General features: G+C 47.6%; 3 protein-coding genes across 3 annotated transcripts; 2 read left to right on the forward strand and 1 right to left on the reverse strand.

Annotated features, from left to right (window-relative positions):
- Window positions 1-116: 116 nt before the first annotated feature.
- On the forward strand, window positions 117-2543 carry LOC308428781 (odorant-binding protein 2a-like; the record flags this gene model as incomplete). Its single annotated transcript, XM_080927354.1, has 5 exons — window positions 117-203; window positions 749-882; window positions 1117-1187; window positions 1425-1535; window positions 2470-2543. The coding sequence occupies 5 exons, from the start codon at window positions 117-119 to the stop codon at window positions 2541-2543; spliced, it is 477 nt and encodes a 158-aa protein (XP_080783480.1).
- Window positions 2544-7633: 5090 nt separating this feature from the next.
- LOC308429290 (protein B-Myc) lies at window positions 7634-8504 on the forward strand. Its single transcript, XM_080928027.1, has one exon. The coding sequence runs from the start codon at window positions 7755-7757 to the stop codon at window positions 8262-8264; it is 510 nt and encodes a 169-aa protein (XP_080784153.1). The 5' UTR covers window positions 7634-7754; the 3' UTR covers window positions 8265-8504.
- A 7414-nt stretch (window positions 8505-15918) lies between these two features.
- Window positions 15919-18831, reverse strand: LOC308428782 (odorant-binding protein 2a-like; the record flags this gene model as incomplete). Its single annotated transcript, XM_080927355.1, has 5 exons — window positions 15919-15944; window positions 16584-16685; window positions 17827-17897; window positions 18095-18228; window positions 18745-18831. The coding sequence occupies 5 exons, from the start codon at window positions 18829-18831 to the stop codon at window positions 15919-15921; spliced, it is 420 nt and encodes a 139-aa protein (XP_080783481.1).
- Window positions 18832-20104: the final 1273 nt, after the last annotated feature.

Here is a 20104-nt window from a genome sequence, read left to right on the forward strand (position 1 = left end):
TTAGTGCCAAGTGGGCACATGTCCCTGTCCATGGGGGGTATTAAGGGCACCCTGTGAGGAGCCAGAGCACACACTGCCCAGGTGACCTGCCACGTGTGAGATCCCAGTGACTGGACATGAAGACCATGCTCCTCACCGTCCTGCTGCTGGCGCTGGTGGCTGTCCTGAAGGCCCAGGAAGCCCCATTAGATGACCAGGAGGATGTGAGATGGGAGGGACAATGGGTGGTGGTTGAAGATGGCCTACCCTTCTGCTTGGTGCTGGTAGATTTCTTCTGAGATGGAGGATGTTTCCTTGAAGAATCAGTTTGGTTTTATACTTCACCTCAGCAGTCACCGCAAGGACTTCTGAGTCCTGCTAGTAGATGATAGGGGTCCTCCTGACAACACAGGTCCTTCTAAGACTTGAGTTAGAAAAGAAAAGCAGATTTGGGTGAAGGATCCTTGTTCAAATAACATTTAGAGCAGGACACTCAGGGCAGAGGATCCATCCAGTGCCCTCTTGAGGTGTAGACATTGAAGAGTATATACAGTGGGGCTCAGAGAGACACTTCTGCCATCATGGAATTGGGCAGCCCAAGTGCCGGTATCTCTCTATTTACCACAGCTCTTAGAACATGTGGGGTTAGCCCACCTCGGTGGCTGCACCCTGGGTTCTGGAGTCTCTACTCAGGAGCCAGCTCATATGCCAGAGCCTGGGGTAGACTGAGGAGGAGGCTTGGGTGTGCTCACAGCTTTATCTCCTGCAGTACTCTGGGATCTGGTACCCAAAGGCCATGGCACACAATGGGAGCCTAACCAAAGATAAGGTACCCAGCATTGTTTTCCCTGTGGAAATAGTAGCCCTGGAAGATGGAGACTTGGAGACCACAATTACATTCTCGTACGTATTCTCTACTGGGGCTCTCTGCAGCTTTTCTCTCCCTGTTAGGCATTATTTAAGTTTGGGCAACTAAGAGATTCCTACCTTTGAGGGGACACAGTCCCAAAGTAGGGCCTTAAAAGTAAACAGGACTGACATAGAGTTTAAGGAGTCACCCGACCGGAATGCCAGATGAGATGAACAAGTCTCAGTTATGTTGCTGAGAGCAGCTGCCTGTGGGCTTGTGTTTTACAGGAAGGAGGGTCAGTGCCATGAGTTTAAATTCCTGATGAAGAAAACAGAAGAGCCTGGCAAATACACCACCTGTGAGTCCCTGTGCCTCAGTGTCTTCTACAGTGCAAGCCCTGAGGTGGATGGGGCCCTGCCTGCTCTAGCTCCTAGGACAGGCACTAGTCACTTCCTGTTTTAGAGGAAGCTCCTGTCTAACTATAAGGACCACAGAAGGGCTAGGGCTAGACTAGCTAGGTGTCCCGGGTGACCACCTTCATAAGGTTTTCAATAGTGTCTCGATGTGACACTAAGCTATTTGTGTTCATATGCAGTTCACGGCAAGAAGACTGTCCATGTTGAAAAGACGTCAGTGAAGGACCACTACATTTTCTACTGTGAAGGCCGGCACCATGGGAAATCATTCGGGATGGCAAAGCTCATGGGTGAGGTGACATGGAGGCCCCATGTCCTGCCACTGGTCTCTGTTTCTGGTAGCCATGAGAAAGGCAGGAGACATGCCTGGCACTGGTGCTGGATCCAAGAAATGTGTGAGATCCAAGTGGAACTGGGGAAAACTGGGTAGGAGTGGGGTTTGTGTGGCCTTTGGAGGTCTGAGCACTCAGGAGAGGGTCCCATACCTGGAGCCAGCAAATGCTACTCCCAGGCTCAGTCAAGAGGGACTTAAAAAGACATGTTTTGTTAGGGACATTTTATCGTAGGTCCCTCCAGGGCAAGGGACAGCCTCATGGCCTTGAGATTCAGGGTTCATATAAGAAGTGACCCTGCAACCTGCTGGGTCTGAGGATCAGTCAGTGTCTCTGGATATCCACACGCCGAAGTTCCATGTCTGCCGCCAGGGTCCCCTCTGACCTCTGTGCTGGTTTACACGTTCATCTTGTGTCTCTGGCTCTCTCACCACTCCTCAAACCTGCCCCATCTCCACATAGGGAGAAACAATCAGGAAAACCCAGAGGCCATTGAAGAATTTAGAAAATTCATACAGCGCATGGGACTCCAACAGGAAAACATGTTTGTTCCAGAGATGAGGGGTGAGAGCAGGGACGCCCATGCCCCCCTCTCTGCCCACTCTGCCACTCTTGATGCCAGTCTCTGTGTCCTGTCTGTGTGGATGCCTTCCGTGTCCTGTCTGTACCTGGTCCTGTTGTTCCTTACATGTTATTTCATATCTGTTCATGTCCTCTGTGTGCTTCTGTGGTATCCCCATAGTGTCTACAGTGTCACCCATAACTCAATGTCACAAAGGTGACATTTGTCCTTGTGTCCCTCTGAGTCCTCATGACCTCCAAATCTCCCATGCTTCAGTATCTCCTCAGGTCTCTTTGTGTCCCTGCCTTCTGTGTTGTCTGTCCCTTCAAGGTCCCCCTCTCACCATGGTCCCCAGGGCTCTGCTTCAGATCTTGGCTGTGGGAGGGTCTGAGCTGCAGGTGTGATGGGGTCCTCTCACAGGACCCTTCTCACTCCTGGGCTTCTTTTGGTTTCTACAGATGAGTGTGTTAATGAAAGTGACTAAGGTAAGTCCCCCTCCCCCCATTGCCCATAGAACTGTGGAAGAGCCTAGAATGTTGGGCTCTGGGCTCTGGATGAGGGTCCTCATCCCATCCACATAGACTTAGGAAGTGGCCCTTTGTATAGTTTTCATGGTGTATAGGAATTCTGTTCTTGTCATGATCTCTCCTAGTCCCTGGTCTCTACCTGCTCCAGTGTTTTTCCTTCTCCCCAAGGAGGCTGAGATCTGGATACTTATGGAAGTGGTGCAGGGTCCCAGCTCCCAGCAGGGTCCACACAGAAACCTGGGGAAAGAGGATCTCTGACCCATATCTGCCCTGTGCCATCCCTGTCCATGTCTCCCCTGATTGCTGCTCCTGGAAAAAAATGTGTGTGTGTGTGTGTGTGTGTGTGTGTGTGTGTGTGTGTGTGTGTGAGCACACACACACACACACTTATCTCTCTTTTTCTCCCTACCGCAGCAGCCACCCAGGTCTGAAACAGGGGAGCCAGCCTTGCTGCCAACACCAGGCTGGGATATTCCTGCACCACACTCTCCTGGACCAAACTTCCCACTGCTTCATCCCCCCAAACCCCCACCTCAGTACCTGCCTCCCGTCCCCTGACTCCAAATAAAGCTTTTCAGCAGCACTCTGGCTCAGCCTGCCTTGTGTGGACTCTAAGAGCCCTGTTGGGAGACAGACATGGGGAAAATTGCAAGGAACATGGTATCTGGCTTTCCTGTGGAGCCATGTAAAGTCCTAAAAGCTGCCAGGTGGGCTACCTGCTGTTAGGTGGGACCCTGGCAGGAGGGTCTGAGACGCGCGGAAGGCAAGACTGTGAGAAGTTATTGGGATTTCAGACAGTGTGACTTTCCCTTCAGGGGCCCTGTTTCAGCAAACTGGTTAAATCCTGGGAAGGCCCTCCTTTGAGGAGCCAAGTTCAGTGGCAGGGGTAGAACAAGGTGGGCCTAGTTCCCTATCATCTCCCCTCGGGAAAGACAGAAGCAGTTACAGCATCCACCAGCCCTGTTCCCCATCCCAGCCCTCTCCCACAATTTGTCCAAGGATCAGGGTTTGGGCTTTCTCTGTCCCATAGGGACATGGTGGCCCACAGAGGGAGCACATGCCCCTTACCCCCAGTGGAGGCTGGCTGTCCAGCTTGTCACCTTTTGTGAGGGGTTTTGGGGCTCGGGCTGTCCATCAGCTCCCTGAGCCTCTGCTCTAACCCCCACCATCATTCTCTGAGACCCTCTCCCGTCTGCACCCAGTTCTTGCTTGAAGCTGTTGGATGTTTCTAAGGTGGGGCCTGAGGTGTCTAGTGTACTTGGAGGGCAGGACGAGGCCATTCGGATCCCATATATCAGGTTGTCTTTAGACAGGGACTACACATGGCCTTTAACTGTGGGCCTCAGAACGGCCCCAAATTCAAATACTTGATATTGTTCTCTGTTGTGTCAGTACACGAGGAAGACTCTTGTTCTTTAAAAAAAAAATTTTATAGGATATTCTCTGCATTTACATTTCAAGTGTTATCCCCTTTCCCCCCACTCCCATCCCCCTACCCTTTCCACTTGTTTCCTTAAAGGTGCTCCTTCCCCCAATCACCCTCTCCACCTCAGCGCCTTGGCATTCCCCTACACTGGGAAAACACGACTTCATTGGACCAAAGGCCTCTTCTCACATTCATGCCAGACAATGCTATCCTCTGCTACACATGCAACTGCAGCCATGGGTCTCTCATGTGTACTCAGTGGTTGGTGTTTTAGTCCATGGGAGTTGTAGAGAGTTTTGATTGGTTGATAATGTTGTTCTTCCCACGTGGTTGCAAAGTCTTTCAGCTCCTTTAGACCTTCCTCTACCTCCTGTAGACCCTGTGTGCAGTCCAATGGTTAGCTGTAAGCATCCTCAGCTGTATCTTTATGTCTCTGGCAGAGCCTCTGAGGAGGCATCCATATCTGGTTCCTGCCAATAAGCACTTCTTGGCATCAGCAGTAGTGCTTGGGTTTAGTGACTGCATATGGGGTGGATCCCTTGTGAGACAGTCTCTGGATGATCTTTTCTTCAATTCCTGCTCCTCTATTTGACCTTGTATTTCCTCCTGTGAGTGTTTTGCTCTCCCTTCTAAGAAGGACTGAGGCATCCACATTCTGGCCTTTCTTCTTTTTGAGCTTCATAAGGTCTGCGAATTGTTTCTTGGGTATTCAGAGATTTTTGTGGCTAGTATGCACTTCTCAGTGAGTGCATACCATGTGTGTTCTTTTGTGATTGGGTTACTTCACTCAGGATAATATTTTCTAGTTCCATCCTTTTGCTTATGAATTTCTTGAAGTCATTCTTTCTAATACCTGAGCAGTACTCCATTGTGTATATGTACTACAATTTCTGTGTCCATTCCTCCGTTGAAGGACATCTGGGTTCTTTCCAGCTTCTGGATATTATAAATAAGGCTGCTACAAACATGGTGGAATGAGGAAGACTTCCAAGTCCAGCCTCAATATGCAGAGATGACATCACAGCGCATGATAGCCCTCCACCCCTTTCCCGTTCTCTGAGTCAGGACTGAGGATTCAGGTATAGTACCCTGGATTTGGCTCAGGAGCTAGGACGGTACTCAGGAGGGATGAACAGAATTCCAGCAGGACAGGAAGTGAAGAGGCATCCTGCCTTCCTGCCAGTTGTCCTGCAGGGGAACCTTCTCTGAAACAACTTCTGTTGGAAGGAGAGCTTCAGGGGAACTCCATCTGGCAGTCTTCCTTCTTGAACCCTGAACCCAGTCTCTTCAAAGGCCTCACTGACTAACAAAGCATCTTGTGGTTTGTTGGCCCCTTGTGGCCTTTTGCAGGTGGCCTGGTCACAAGTTAGGGGCTGGGTGGATAGCAAGTTAGAGTTTAGGACACTTAAAATGTTATTATTACACTACTTGTGTTTATGCAGGTATGCAGGTATGCAGGTATGCAGGTACGCAGGTATGCAGGTATGCAGGTATGCAGAAGCCTCTGCCTACATGTAGAGTCCTGGCAGGAATTTATGGAGGCAATTCTCTTTCTCTTTCCAATCTTACAAGGTTCTGAGGGTTGAGTCAAATGGTCAGACTGTTCATGGCCCATGTTTGTACTCAAGCCAGGGACTAATGCTGCTGGTACCAAGTCAGGTAAAGAATCAAACACACCCAGTTTAGTTTTAGCTGTGTGTACTGTTTTGGTGGCTCCCATATTACATCTCAAAATAGACATAAGGTTTCAGCAAAAAAAAACTCAACTCTTCATTAAAGTTGAAACCCTAGGGTATAGTGGTGAACACCTCTAACCCTAGCACGTGGGAAGAAGAGCCACACTGTTCTCTATGAATTTTAGGCTAGCCTGCCCTACACATCTAGGACAGCCAGAGCTACACAGTGAGACTGTTTTGGAAACAAACAAACTGAAACTCTTTGGGCTAGAGAAAATGGCTCAGTGGTTAAGAGCATTGGCTGCTCTTCCAGAGGATCCAGGTTTCATTCCTAGCATCTACTTGGCAACACACAACTGTAACTTCAGTTCCTGCGGACTTGCTCACACAGACATATATGTAGGAAAATAATCACATAAAATAAGAATAAATAAATCATTAAAATATGTAAAAATTAAAGCCCAGAAGAGTCAAAAGTAAACACAAAATAGTAAATACAAATATTAAGTTACTTTTTATAAAAAGGTGGTCTTTTTGAACATCTGGGTCCTGGGAATCATACCGAGGTCCTCTGGAAGAGCAGCCAATGCTCTCTACCCAGTGCCCCACCAAGCTTTCTCTCTGCCCCACTCACTTAGAAGTTTAATGCAGACCTCAAATATCTATAAGAAGGTATTGTCCAGAAACCAGATGGCATGTATGTTCTTTAAATCATTTTTTTTTCCTTTCTAAAAATTTGGTTTAAAATAAGGAAAGAAAAATAAGCTTGATCTTTTAATTTTTAAAGGATTCTGCATTATAGATTTTATTTGTTGTTTGAGCAAAGTTCTCACTATGTAGACTGGGATATCCTGGAACTTACTATGTAGCCCAACCATGGTAATCCTCCTGCCTCAGCCTTCCAATGCATGAGCTGCTTTGAATGCCTGGCATTATGTAATATTTAACCATAAAGTATTTTAGAAGTTTAGTTCATGCTTAAATTTAATGTGTAACTCACACATATTTTCATCAACACTCTAAAAAAGTTGAAGGGGCCATTTAGAGATGCAGGCATTATATATTGATTACAAGTGTGTGGGATGGTGCTGGAGATAGTCTCTGCAGTTAAGACCTCTCGCAGAGGTTCGGGAGCTTAGTTCCCAGCACTATACAGAGGTTCACAGTGTCCTGACTCAGTTCCAGGGGATCAGTCATCCCCTGTGGGTCTCCACGGGCATTGGGCATGCAGGCAAGCCACTCATATGCTTAAAATGATATAAATAAGTTTAAAAACTAGTGTAGCTTTAAGAAAACCCTTGGAGAAGACACGAAGCAAGTACACCAGCACAGAGATCCTTGAACGCATGATTATCACGGGCGTTTTCACAATAGCTGTTGTGGAACCAAGGTGTCCAACAGAGGAACGGACAATAAAAATGAAGTTCATATGCGGAAATGGAATATTTTCAGTCATAAATAAGAGCAAAGAATGTCATTTGCAGGAAATGGATGGAATTGGAGATTATCGTATGAAATGAATTAAGTCAGCCTCAGAGAGACAAAAAAACCTTTGTTTCTTTCATCCGTGGGTTCTCGATTTTAGATACTTGAAATCACACGTGTTACAGATGACATGAAAGTCGGAGAGACACTGGGGAACGAAGAGGACTGAGAGGTGTGGGGGGGAAACACTAGCAGGAAATGAGTGGGAATATGCGGGGAATGGGTTATAGGTGTGCAGGAAAGTGTATCCTGTGCACGCACGTTGCGGCGCCTGCAGCCCCTCTCCGGAAGGTGGCGCGATACTTTGAGCGTGGCCTCTGGCGACGAGCTGACGTCTCCTCCCTCCGCTGCATCCGAGACCCAGCCTGGTGAAGGGACTGTCGGGATAGTCGGAAGTGAGGGTCTGGGAAGGGGAGTGGTTCGGGGCTGCTGCGCCGCGCGCCAGGTTTCCGCAGCAGCCCTGCACCCCTCCGGGTCGCCTCCAAACGCAGCGCCGCGACCATGCCCCTCCACGTGAGCCTCGCCAACGGCAACCGCGACCTGGACTACGACTCGGTGCAGCCATACTTCATGTGCGACGACGAGGAGGAGGACGTGCACCAGCAGCCGCCGCAGCCGCCAGCGCCCAGCGAGGACATCTGGAAGAAATTCGAGCTGCTGCCCACGCCGCGTCCGTCCCCGGGCCACGCCGGGCTCTACTCGCCTCCCTGCGAAGCGGTCGCCGCGTCTTTCTCCCCCAGGGACCACGACGGTGACAGCTTCTCCACCGCAGACCTGCCCGAGCTGCCGGGAGGAGACGCGCTGAAGCAGAGCTTCGTCTGCGACCCGGATGACGAGACCTTCGTGAAGAACATCATCCTGCAGGACTGTATGTGGAACGGCTTCTCGGCCTCCGTCAAGCTGGTCTCCAAGCTGGACCCCTACCAGGCTGTGCGCAAAGAAGGCGCCAGCACCGGCCCGGCCGCAGACGCGGAGCCTGCTACGCCTCCAGACTGCACCTGCCGTACCTGAGCGCACAGCACCGGGGCTTTGGACTGTAAGCTTCAGCCATGTTAACCGCCTCAAATTCTGGGCGTAAGAGAACCCTCCCTTCCCCCTTTTCTTTTTTAAGCTTGCCATCCTCCCTCGCTCCCCTTAACAGATCTGTATTTGTTTAAAAAAGAAATCTTAACGTATATCAATTTTTCCAACGTCAGCTGGACCCTTAAATGTAAATAACTTAAATAAAAACATTTTATCAGTTATATAAGATCTTAAGATATGAAGTATAAAAGTATATTTTCCTTTTAAAGCTGATTCTTTTTTTATTGATTTAAGAAAAACAAAATAATTGGCAAATATGTTGAGCTCATGCTTTAAAAAAAAAAAAAACCCGGCTTTATGAAATCTAACAAAATAAAGAACCAAGAAGCTACAGAAAAGACTATCAAGAGTAGGCTAATAATAAGAAAGAGGAAATTTTTGTGACCAAAAAGGGAAAATTAAAAAAAAAAAACCAAAAAACAAAGGATGAAAAGACAAAAGATTGCCCAATCATGAACCAAAATGCATAAACAAAATTAAATAAACTAAGGGGTTTAAAACAGTTGATGTAATTTTAAAAATAAAGGAACTACTGAAGTACAGCAAGAGAGAACAGTGGGTCAGTTGTGGCAAGAAGACAACACCGGGCCCTCCTCTCTGGGCCTTGTTTAGACACTGCGGGGCAGGCTGGGAGGTGGCCCGGCTGATCCTGGAGACTAAAGGAAACAACTCCACAGCAGAGCTGGGATTACTTGACTTTGCGTGAGTGAATACCGGGGGCCCTCTGCTGGTCGCACTTGGATTTGCAGTCTGAGTCTGGGCAGCCCGCTGACCCCTCATCTACTCACCCCAAAGAAGCTGAAGTTCTGAGATGAGGGGAGTGTAAGGAGCAGGGCAAACAGCCATGGTGCAGAGACTTGTGGGGCACTTGTCTTCCTACTCTCTTGTTAAACTGGAGTCCCTGACTGGGATGCCGAGTAGACCATGGCAGTTCCAAGGACCTCAGACGCCACCGCCTGACACTCAACACTAGGTGTTCACTAACTTTCTGGCCCAGGCTGTGTGCTTCCAAACTAGAGTCCTCTCAGTTGATAAGGTCAGCTGGAGGTCCCTTCCCGATGCACTCCTCTGCAGAGCCCAGCTTCCTGCCAGTGGGACTCTTGGGCTCTCAGGACCAGCCCCCTACTCTCCACATTGCCTCCCACCCGGGCCCCCACCCTGGAGCTCTGTGGCAGGTCCCTGAACTGCCATGGTTACTGTTCTTGGCCTCCAAACTAGACCAGGTTTGAACAACAGCTTTCTTCTCAGGATGGTTCATGGCCTCAGCCCTCAGAGCTGGGACACCGCACCATCTGGAGCACCTAACCAGGAAAGTGACTGTTATTAACAGAAAGGGCAGCTGAATTTGAGGCTTGTGTGACTGTGAGCTTGGCCATTGGGAAAGATGCCAGCTCTGTGAACAAAGCCTCCATGCTGACCTTTGCCCAAGACTCTGACTCCTCACCCTAGAACAGTCACCATGCTGGAACTTGGCTTGGGTTTGAAATGGACTAGCATTGGATAAGAACACCTCAAGTCCAAGTTCTTAGCACAAAGGGGATTATTTGCTTCAGAAACAAGGGCAGGGAATAAGAGACAAAGACAGGAGCTAAAAGATGAGAGGGAATCAAGGAAAAGGGCAAGAGAGAGAAGGAGGGATGCTTGTCCCAGGGATGCAGGGGATAAGGAGGGATGCTTGTCCCAGGGATGCAGGGGAGGAGGAGGAATGCTTGTCCCAGAGCTGCAGAAGAGGAGGAGGGATGCTTGTCCCAGGGATGCAGGAGAGGAGGAGGGATGCTTGTCCCAGGGCTGCAGGAGAGGAGGAGGGATGCTTGTCCCAGGGATGCAGGAGAGGAGGAGGGATGCTGTCCCAGGGGTGCAGGGGAGGAGGAGGGATGCTTGTCCCAGGGCTGCAAGAGAGGAAGAGGGATGCTTGTCCCAGGGATGCAGGAGAGGAGGAGGGATGCTTGTCCCAGGGATACAGGAGAGGAGGAGGGGATGCAGGAGAGGAGGAGGGATGCTGTCCCAGGGATACAGGAGAGGAGGAGGGGATGCAGGAGTGGAGGAGGGATGCTTGTCCCAGGGATGCAGGAGAGGAGGAGGGATGCTGTCCCAGGGATGCAGGAGAGGAGGAGAGATGCAGGAGAGGAGGAGAGATGCAGGAGTGGAGGAGAGATGCTTGTCCCAGGGATGCAGGAGAGGAGGAGGAGGGATGCTGTCCCAAGGATGCAGGAGAGGAGGAGGGATGCTGTCCCAGGGATGCAGGAGAGGAGGAGGGATGCAGGAGAGGAGGAGGGATGCTGTCCCAGGGATGCAGGAGAGGAGGAGGGATGCTGTCCCAGGGATGCAGGAGAGGAGGAGGGGATGCTGTCCCAGGGATGCAGGAGAGGAGGAGGGGATGCAGGAGAGGAGGAGGGATGCTGTCCCAGGGACGCAGGAGTGGAGGAGGGATGCTTGTCTCAGGGATGCAGGAGACGAGGAGGGCACATGATGGGATGATGACAAAGGACTGCCTCTTGATGTAGCAGAAGACAGATGAGGCACAAAGGTGCATGGTGACTATACAGGTGAAATGGGAAGCTAATGTTAGGACGAGGTGATTGATTTTACTTAGGTGTGATAACTAGGGCAGCCAGAGAGGACACTGATCGCTGGACTTCAATACTTTCATATCTGGACCTGGGTCGTCAGCCTAAGAGGAGGAAGAGGCCAAAAGGGAATGGATGTTGGAGGCTAGCTTTGGGAATGTGATCTAATGGCTTTTAGCAGGGCCAGGGAATCGGGAGAGGGCAGGGTCTGCCAGACTCATGCTTGCCTTGCGTGGGCTGGCCACAGTCCCTTCAGCTCTCCTCCTTCTGGTGTAGGTCATCTGTTTCTACATGTCATCAGCTGTGTGATCACGGCCTTTGTGAGTGTCCAACCCATCCTCTCTTTCTCTGTGAGAGCGGCTCTCTAGGTAACTTTTTCTTATCCTGACTCTTCTCCTTCGCCAGGGCCCATGAGTCACCTTGTCAACCTTCACTGAACTGCAGGTCTTGGGCTTAGGTGTTGGCCATGTTAGAGAACCGCAGCTGTTGCTCTCCAGCCCTTGGGGAAGGGTTCCATGGTGTCCATTAGTAATTAGTTCCAGTCGGTCTTGTTCCTGCTCTTGTGCCCTGTGAGCGTCTGGCTAAGGGCATCAGCTGAGCATTGGCTCTGAGAACAAAATAACATAGGAGGTGTGGCTCATAAACAGTAATTGATTTCACAGTTTCAGAGCCAGGGGAGCCCAAGGTCGAGGAGCTGGCAGGTTTGGAGTTTCCTAAGGGCCCACTTCCTGGGTCTCAGATGGCTGTGAACCATGTGTCCTATGAGAACAGAACCCTGGTCTCTGCTCATTCAAACCATCAATTACACTGCGAGACCTGCACCTCTGATAAGCCCCACCGTAACCCACCTCCTTGAATTAGGTCTGAACACACACAGTATAGGTGGACACAAACATCCAGGCCATTGTGAGTCTGGCTCTCTGAATATCAACTCCTGTCCTAGCTGTGACAACAGAGACTGTTCCACTGTCTTTCAGATTGTGGGGTCGGGTGGTATTATCCAGCCATCTGTGAACTTTACAGCAGTATGCAGTTTGCTGGAGCTCTCCCAGGAAAAGAAGTTGCTCACAAACTTTTCTTTGATGGGAAAGGCTGGGAGTGGGAGAAAAAGAGGAAGAGGTATGAGGAAGTATGTGGGGGAAACAGGGTATGAGGAGCGAGAGGGGAGCTGCCAGAGAAGAGGGGGTTCTTTCCCTCAGGAGAGACATGGGTGTGGCCACACTGCTTTGTGCTCTCAGAGGATCATACACATGCACCTGCCCATAAGTTGGTTCTTGAATGAAACACACACACACAGACACACACACATACACACACACACACACACACACACACACACACACAGACACACAAGCTTATTTTTAAAATGAAAAGCCTTCACTACCTCAAAGGCTGGGCAAACCCAAATCTTTCCCTGCTACCCCAGGCTCTATCGGGGAAGCGGCCCATGTCTGTTTACCTAAAATCTCACATGGCTGGTTGGCTTTACTTGCTGCTGGTACTACATCCCATCTTGAGTTATGGTGAATCTCCTGTTCCTAAGTGATTTTGCCTGTGCAATTCTATGTTTCACACCCTGAACTGCCACTGGCTATTGGAATATTTATTGATTGATCAAAAACTATTTGAGGACAAGGAACTTTAACACTTGGGCAAGCAGGTTCTCAATTGAATCAAAGCTTTAGAACCAGTCTCCAACACCTCCTTTTTTCTGGCAAAAACAAAAACAAAAAAAAAAATAAATAAATAAATAAAAAAGTACTCTTCTCTCAGACATAAATTGAGTAAAACCATACAATTATACAAATCATAGAGTATAATATATGGTTAACATTCAGTCCACCATATTTGTCAGTTAGATAAAGTACTCTACCACCATCCCTAATTTAAAGAGTTTCCAACTCTATACCTGAATTACGCCTTGATTCCAGACTGTAACATCATCTGAAAACACTGTTTCAACCCTGTATCATATCTTTCAATGATAAACAACTTAAGTTTAATTATGGGACTATAATTAGTCTTCAATCCTGTCAGAATTCCAAGAATGATTTAAGTATGACCTGAGTATATAGTAAGCAACAAACATAATTCTAAAACTTATACAGTTGTAGAGACAGCTGACTATGTGGACAGTCCTCTAATTTCTTATCACATTGGAGAATCTGCCTTCAGCCTTTTTGTACAGAGCCAGTTGGCAGATCCAGCAATGAAGTAGGAATAAAAAGGCTAGCTTACCCTGTCTTGGCAGAGATTAGTAACTGACTATCCATATCTGGTTGCCATATGGACAGCATTTAAATAAAAGATTTATTTATTTATTACATAAATTTACACTGTCACTGTCTTCAGACTCACCAGAAGAGGGCATCAGATCCCATTACAGATGGTTGTGAGCCACCATGTGGTTGGTGGGATTTGAAGACAGGACCTCTGGAAGAGCAGAACCTCTGAACCATCTCTGCAGCCCTGGACAGCATTTTGTCTGCAGATGAAATACACAACTTCTGAAAACCCCTGCCCTGTGGCTACATTGCCAAAATAAGCAACCTCACCTGGAGGTAAAGGAGAATGGGAAAACTGTCAGGAGCAGTCATGACATTGTCAAATGATCCTTAAAAGTGAAATAACATTAAGTGTTACATTCTGTGAGTTTCTGATGTTTTTGAAGACTATCTATGTAACATTTATTTGAACTGAAAAAACTTAGCTACTGGAAGCATTTCTCTGGCTTCTTTTTCTTTTTTTAAACACACAGCAGCTACTCTTACCATTTCTATTTGAGAACATTGAAAGCACTTTATTATATTTACATGAAAATAGAACCTAACCATGAGTTTACTCTCTGGACCTTACCCTGCATTGCACAATGATCCTAAACAGTTTGTACTAAAAGTATAAGGTCTGGGTCAAAGCCTTGTGTTCTTCAATGAGGTGCACAGGCACATGCCTGTCTAAAACCAACAATATTAATTTCAAATATTATAATATACAAATTTATACCAATGAAAACATTATTTGTATATTAACATGTAATAATTTTGTACCAATTAAAAAATTATAACTCCATTTTACATCAATTACAAAGATTTCTATGAATGTGAGATTTTGGCTAAACAATGCGTTGCTCATGAATAAATTTAGTAATCTATCCCACTTCTCCCCTCCTGTTCAGATTTATGATCATTGCCAAATTATCCCCTAAAAGTATAACCTATTTATAATTTGTAAAATAACCCTACCCAGACACCCACATCAAGGCTTCAGGCTGACAACTCTCCATAGCTTCTAACTGCTGATGTGGGCAAAAAGAAATTTTCTAAAGGGTTGGAAGGGGAGAATAATTAGGAAATTGATTAGACTGAAAAGGCTAGCTTTACCTTCTGTTATCCAGTCTCTGTGTGCTTAGAAGGCTCAGGGCTTAATTGAAGTTATGACTGGGTGTGTCTGAAAGCTTGGTTGACACAAGCTCATCTGGAATCAGTAACAATTCCTGAAGCTGTTCTAGAAGCAAGTCACTGGATAGCACCAGGAAACAGGAGGTTGGAAGAGACAGCAGGTCAGTCTAGCATCTCTGAGGATGAATCTTTTGCTGTGATGAGATCCCTAACTAGAGAATGTTGTATCTCTCCAGGAAAAGGTTTGTCACACAACATTATGGGACACCAGACTGCTATGCACCTTTCCCTCTTCCTGCTCCTCATCCTCTTTAACCTCCTTCACCCCTGGCAGAATTGTCCAAAAAAACCTCCTGTCTTGGATCTGCAGTGAGTCAGTTTTATGGGGTTAACCAGTAATGTCATATAAGTTATTTCTACAAAGTGAAATGAGCCAATTCAGGTCAGATTAAAATATTTATAAGCACAGCTTTATTGGGAGAATGTCTTGGGCAGGCATGTTCACTGGCTCCAAGGAAGAAGGCCAGGGAAGTCATGGGGAGGTAGAGGGGAGGTGTAAGAGAAAGAAAGCAGGCACACAGAGAGATGAGAATCAAAAAAGAGCAGGAGAAACAAAAATGTCTGGGTTTTATAGGGAAGAATCTCTGGGAGAAGAACAGCCCAGCTTCTGGGCTAGAATGTCTAGGATTAGGGACAAATAATGCCGGGTGAGGACTGAGGGACGCTGGGGGGCCAGGTAAGGACTGAGGGACGCTGGAGGGCCAGGTGAGGACTGAGGGACGCTAAGGGGCCAGGTGAGGCAACACCATTTGTTGAAGAGACTGTCCTTTTTCCATGGAATGATTTTAGCCTCTTTGACAGAGATCAAGTGACCATAGATATGTGGGTTCATTTCTGGGTCTTCAGTTCTGTTCTTTTGATCTACCTGTGTATCTCTGTACCAATACCATACTGTTTTTATCATGAATGATTTGTATTATAGCTTTATCAGAGATGGTGATTCTCTGGAAATTCTTTTATTATTGAGAATAGATTTCAATATCCTAGGTTTTTTGATATTCAAAAAGAGTTTGCAAATTTTTCTTTCCAACTATATGAAGAATTGAGTTGGAATTTTGATGGGAATTGCATTGAATCTGTAGGTTGCTTCTGGCAAGATGGCCATTTTTACAGTGTTGATCCTTCCAATCCATGAACATGTGAGATCTTTTTACTGGATCTTTTTAAGTTGACAAAAAGATTTGTATTTTCCAACTTCAAACATTTTCTATGTGAATCAATTTTTCATCCGTCTTCAACACATTAATTCTCTTTCTGGTCACCATCCAAGGTCTTCCCACAGCCTCTAACCTCTATACCTTGCTTTTACCAACCCCTGTCACCTTCTGTAACCCTCAAACACATTCCCAGACCCTCACACACTTTCTTGGAAGTTTGACCAACGCAAGGCGCTCTGCATACAGGACTGAGACAGTCTGATGGTGAAATGCTTTATTAGGATGGTGGTGGGGTGGGTGAAGCCATGGGCGAAGGGAGGCCATCAGGAAAGGTGAGGGAAATTTTCTGAGGCTATGGATCTCCAAGGATGTCTCAGAACTGAGTTGGCTTAGGGCAGGATCAGAAGCTGCATCCATGAGGGGCTGCTGTGTCGACAAGAACAGAGGGGAGAGGCAGACGCTGGCCAGTGGTCTATCCTAGAGCTTTTGTGCAGTTACTGCTGGACAGCCACGGGCATGAGACTGACCCTGTTTCTACACCCGTGATGGGGAAAGTGTCTGCACATCCTTGGGTATGGGGGATGAAGGAATATAGCCATTCAGAGAGAATTCAGGCATTGCATGAGGAATCACTACTTAAGTAGACTATTTCTACAGAAGGGTAAAAGATGATAGAATCACATGAACCTTACAACTCCCGTACCCAGAAAGATGGGTTTCCATGGTCCTTCTAGAGGATCACTTACCCTAGTCACTCTCAGCCACACACTTATCTGTAAAAGCAAAACAAAAACAAAAAACAAAACATACAAACAAAAAAAAGGGGTGTGAGAAAGAGTTTTAGCATAATGACCCATCACATCTGTAGCTCAGAACCTCCCAAAGCCAAGACTTGAAGCTGGGCTCTGGTGTTCTTATGAGGGGCTGGTGGGGTTTGAGGGAAGCCAAAAGACACATGGAGCACAGAGTGACACACAGACACACAAGTTCCCAAAGGCATACAGGAACATGGAGAGACAGAAACAAGCTGGGTTCAGGAATGACAAGGTCAAAGCATTCTCTCACCCATCTGCTCAGGAACAAAGATGTTTTCTTCTCTGAATCCCTTGCTCTTTGCAAATTTCTTGAATTCTTCCATGGCCTCTGGGTTTTCCTCAGGGTCTTTGCCTGTGGGGAAAAGGCCAGGTAAGCAGGACAGCAGAAATGCAGCGTTCGGCATAGAAGCATTGAGAGTCAAGAGCACTGACCAGCACTGGGCATGACAACCTGGAGCTGTGAGGACAGGAAGGAGGACCTTGAAGGGGACAGCTGATCTAGATGAAAACTCTTACACACTGAGTGACCCCGATGTCCCTCTGTGAACATTACAAGGCTTTCTGGGTCACTCACAACCTTTAAAGGATCTAGATCTCAAAAGCACAAAGCTCTCACCTTACCCTGGAGACAGAGGAGAATGATCCTACCTCCACCTCAGAGCCTCTGTTAGAACATTCATCTTCATATTGGCTGTCAGTTGCCTGAAATCCCTAGAAATGTCACTGGTCAGCTCCAGATGCAGAAACCATGTCAACATACTCAGATTCCCAAAGGTCAAATAAGCTGGGTCCTCTCCCCTCTTACCCTATTTTCACTTTGGATATTACGTAGTTTCTGGGCAGCACAGTGACCATCCCCTGTCCCCAGTGCCCTTCACAGATACTAGAAGCAGAGACTGTGGACAGGACATGGGTCTCTGTGCTTCCTTACCAACCAGTTGCCCCTTCCTAAGTGACTTCTTGTGGCGCTGGCCTTCAAGGTAGATGATGCAATGGTCCTTTACAGGAATCTTCTGAATGTAGATGACCTTATTGCCTTTAACTTTGGTGAAAAGAGAAATGGCTCTTAGAATGTCATTTCTTGAAAAACATTTGACAGGTTTTCAAAGAAGGAACACAGTTGTCTGTGCAGGAGACCCACCCAATCCAGATGTTGTCCTTCTGGGTTCTCCATAATTACACAAGCAATGCCAGGTCCAGATTATTATTTCAAGACAGGTCAGGGCTCACTTTGGTGACAGACCTGAGCACCTCCCTTCCTGCTCTCCTTCACTTAGGATGCTTAATTAAGGGTTACTTAAGGGTTGACACTATGCAGGAGTGCCCGGGGATGGCCATGGGAGAACTGTTTCTACCTGGTGGGGACTAACCCATGACCTCGAATATCCAGTGCATGGATTGTGACTGGGTGACCATACAGGGAGCTAAACAAGGCTGGCAGCCATCATGCCGGAACTGACCCTTGCAGGAGACTCTGGGCTCATGGTACTCACAGGCAGTGTACTTGTTAAGTTCGTCAGTTTTATGCAACAACATTTTTTTCGTGTGACACTGACCATTTCTCCTGTAAAACAGAGGCCATACTCAACCCCCAAAAGCACACTTGCCTGAACAGGCAACCCTAACATTTTTTTACCAAGATCAGGCCCAAAATTGAAAGGGCACCGAGCTCCCTCAAAGACAGGGGCATTCAGTCACCTATACCAAGATAAGAATAAAAAGACCTAAAGACACTTGTAGAGGCTTGGTGGGAGCACTCACCCAATCATTACTTTGAGCTCTACATCCCCATTTTCCAGGGCTGTCACAGTCATAGGGAACACTTTCATAGGTCTTTTCCCATCAGTGAGGTTCCTGTCACATACTGTGGCCTTTGTGTACCAGATCCCAGAGAACTGCAGAAGACAGAGACCAGAATACTGTCCAGCAAGGCTCCTATCTTCCCCAGGCTCTAGTGCCTGAGCCTGCTATCGAAAGTCCAGGGTCTAGGCCAGAGCTCTGAAGCTGAAGTGGGCTGGCACCACACATCCCCAGAACTGCCCACTCTTAAAGGAGCCCGATCTTGGGTGGTCTGGCCTAGTGAAGACACAGGGTCTCTGCTTTCTAAGTGTATTTACTCTTGGAGATTGTAAATTCAGCACTGAAAAGTCTGCTGTCCTAACAATCACAGGCCATGCAAACTTCTGGTATTACATTTCACACAAAGACCCTTGGCCTGATACCACTCTCCTGTTCTAGGCAAGTGCTCTTAGAGTGTATCTGCTAGTGAACAGTAATGTCCCTGATCTGAACATCCCATGCTGGGTACAGGGTTAGACTTCTGTATTCAAGAACACCATTTGAACCAGTGGGCCATCAAAACCCAGGGTCAGACCATCTGTGACCATCACCCATTTTCCCTCTATCCTCACATCCTCCTGGTCATCTGGTGGGGCTTCCTGAGCCTTCAGGACAGCCACCAGCGCCAACAGCAGGACTGTGAGGAGCATGGTCTTCATCTCCAGTCACTGGGATCTCACACGTGGCAGGTCACCTGGGCAGTGTGTGCTCTGGCTCCTCACAGGGTGCCCTTAATATCCCCCATGGACAGGAACATGTGCCTGCGTGGCACTAACCAGGTCCCTCCTCTCCATCTCTCATGGCCAAACACACATCCATCATGGAGCTGAGGTTGTTGTTGTTGGGATCTGATGAATATCACCTCAGTGTAATCTACATATGAAGACACACAATACCCAGGAAAGTCTGTGCCAACCAATGCTGTGTTCACAAAGGACAGTGGGGGATTAGCATCTCTAATCCAGGTGCAGGGAGAGATGGAGAAACAGGCTTTTCTTCACAAGCCTGCCCTGCATATGCCAATGGCTGCTCTGAGCTATGTTCCCTGATACCTGGCTTCTGACCTCTTGCTGCTGAGATCTAGTCTGAGCTTCAAAATCAGAGACAATCTGCTGGGTCTCAGAAGGTTTGTTCCCTGTTGGAACTCACCTCACTGGCCCTTCCATGCATGTTTACCCCAGCTGTGTAAGCATCATCAGGGTAGACCCCATGCCACTAGGGAATACCGTGACCCCTGATCCACTTCATCCTTCACTGAGGCCAGTCTTGCTCTTTCTCAGATGTCATGGTCCTTTTTCACTACTTGGCCAATGCTCATCTACCCAACCAGCATTTAGGGTAGAGAGGAGCTTTTCAGAGCCAGGGCTGCCCTGATAGAACTGAGGTCCATACATGTGCCTCTATTGCCATTTTGTACCATGTGGTGTCTGGAGAACGGGCTCCATCACACTTGAACTCTGTTGTCTTGACCTTTCTTGGGTTCACAGGCTCCCAGCAGGGTCATTTCTTCATTCGCCTTGAGCACACATGTGGTTGTAAACATGGCCAGATCTCCTTCTGTTTGTTCATATAAGCACACAATGCAAGAATTGCATTCAGACTTTATTATGGCTCTATTCTTTCTATACTGAGCTCAGCCCAGCAGGTCCTCAGCAGGAATTTTCTTTGCATTTGTGATTCTGCAGTTCCTAATCCCAGCCATCATCCTTGAGACCCAGCTGACTTAGACCTTGCAGACAAGTTTGTTCCCACAGTACCTGTTTGTGCTTCTATGGACCAAGATTAGGAAGGTCCTAGAACCTATTCTCCATAAGAAACTTTCTATGAGCGGTTCAGGTACAAGCCACCTACGGCCCTATTGTGAACATTTTCCCCGAGCAACATCCCACCCAAGGATGGTGCTGCTGAGAAGAAAGGACTTGTGATCTGGTG

This window comes from Micromys minutus (assembly GCF_963924665.1).
Source record: "Micromys minutus genome assembly, chromosome: 13".
Classification (NCBI taxonomy): Eukaryota; Metazoa; Chordata; class Mammalia; order Rodentia; family Muridae; genus Micromys; species Micromys minutus.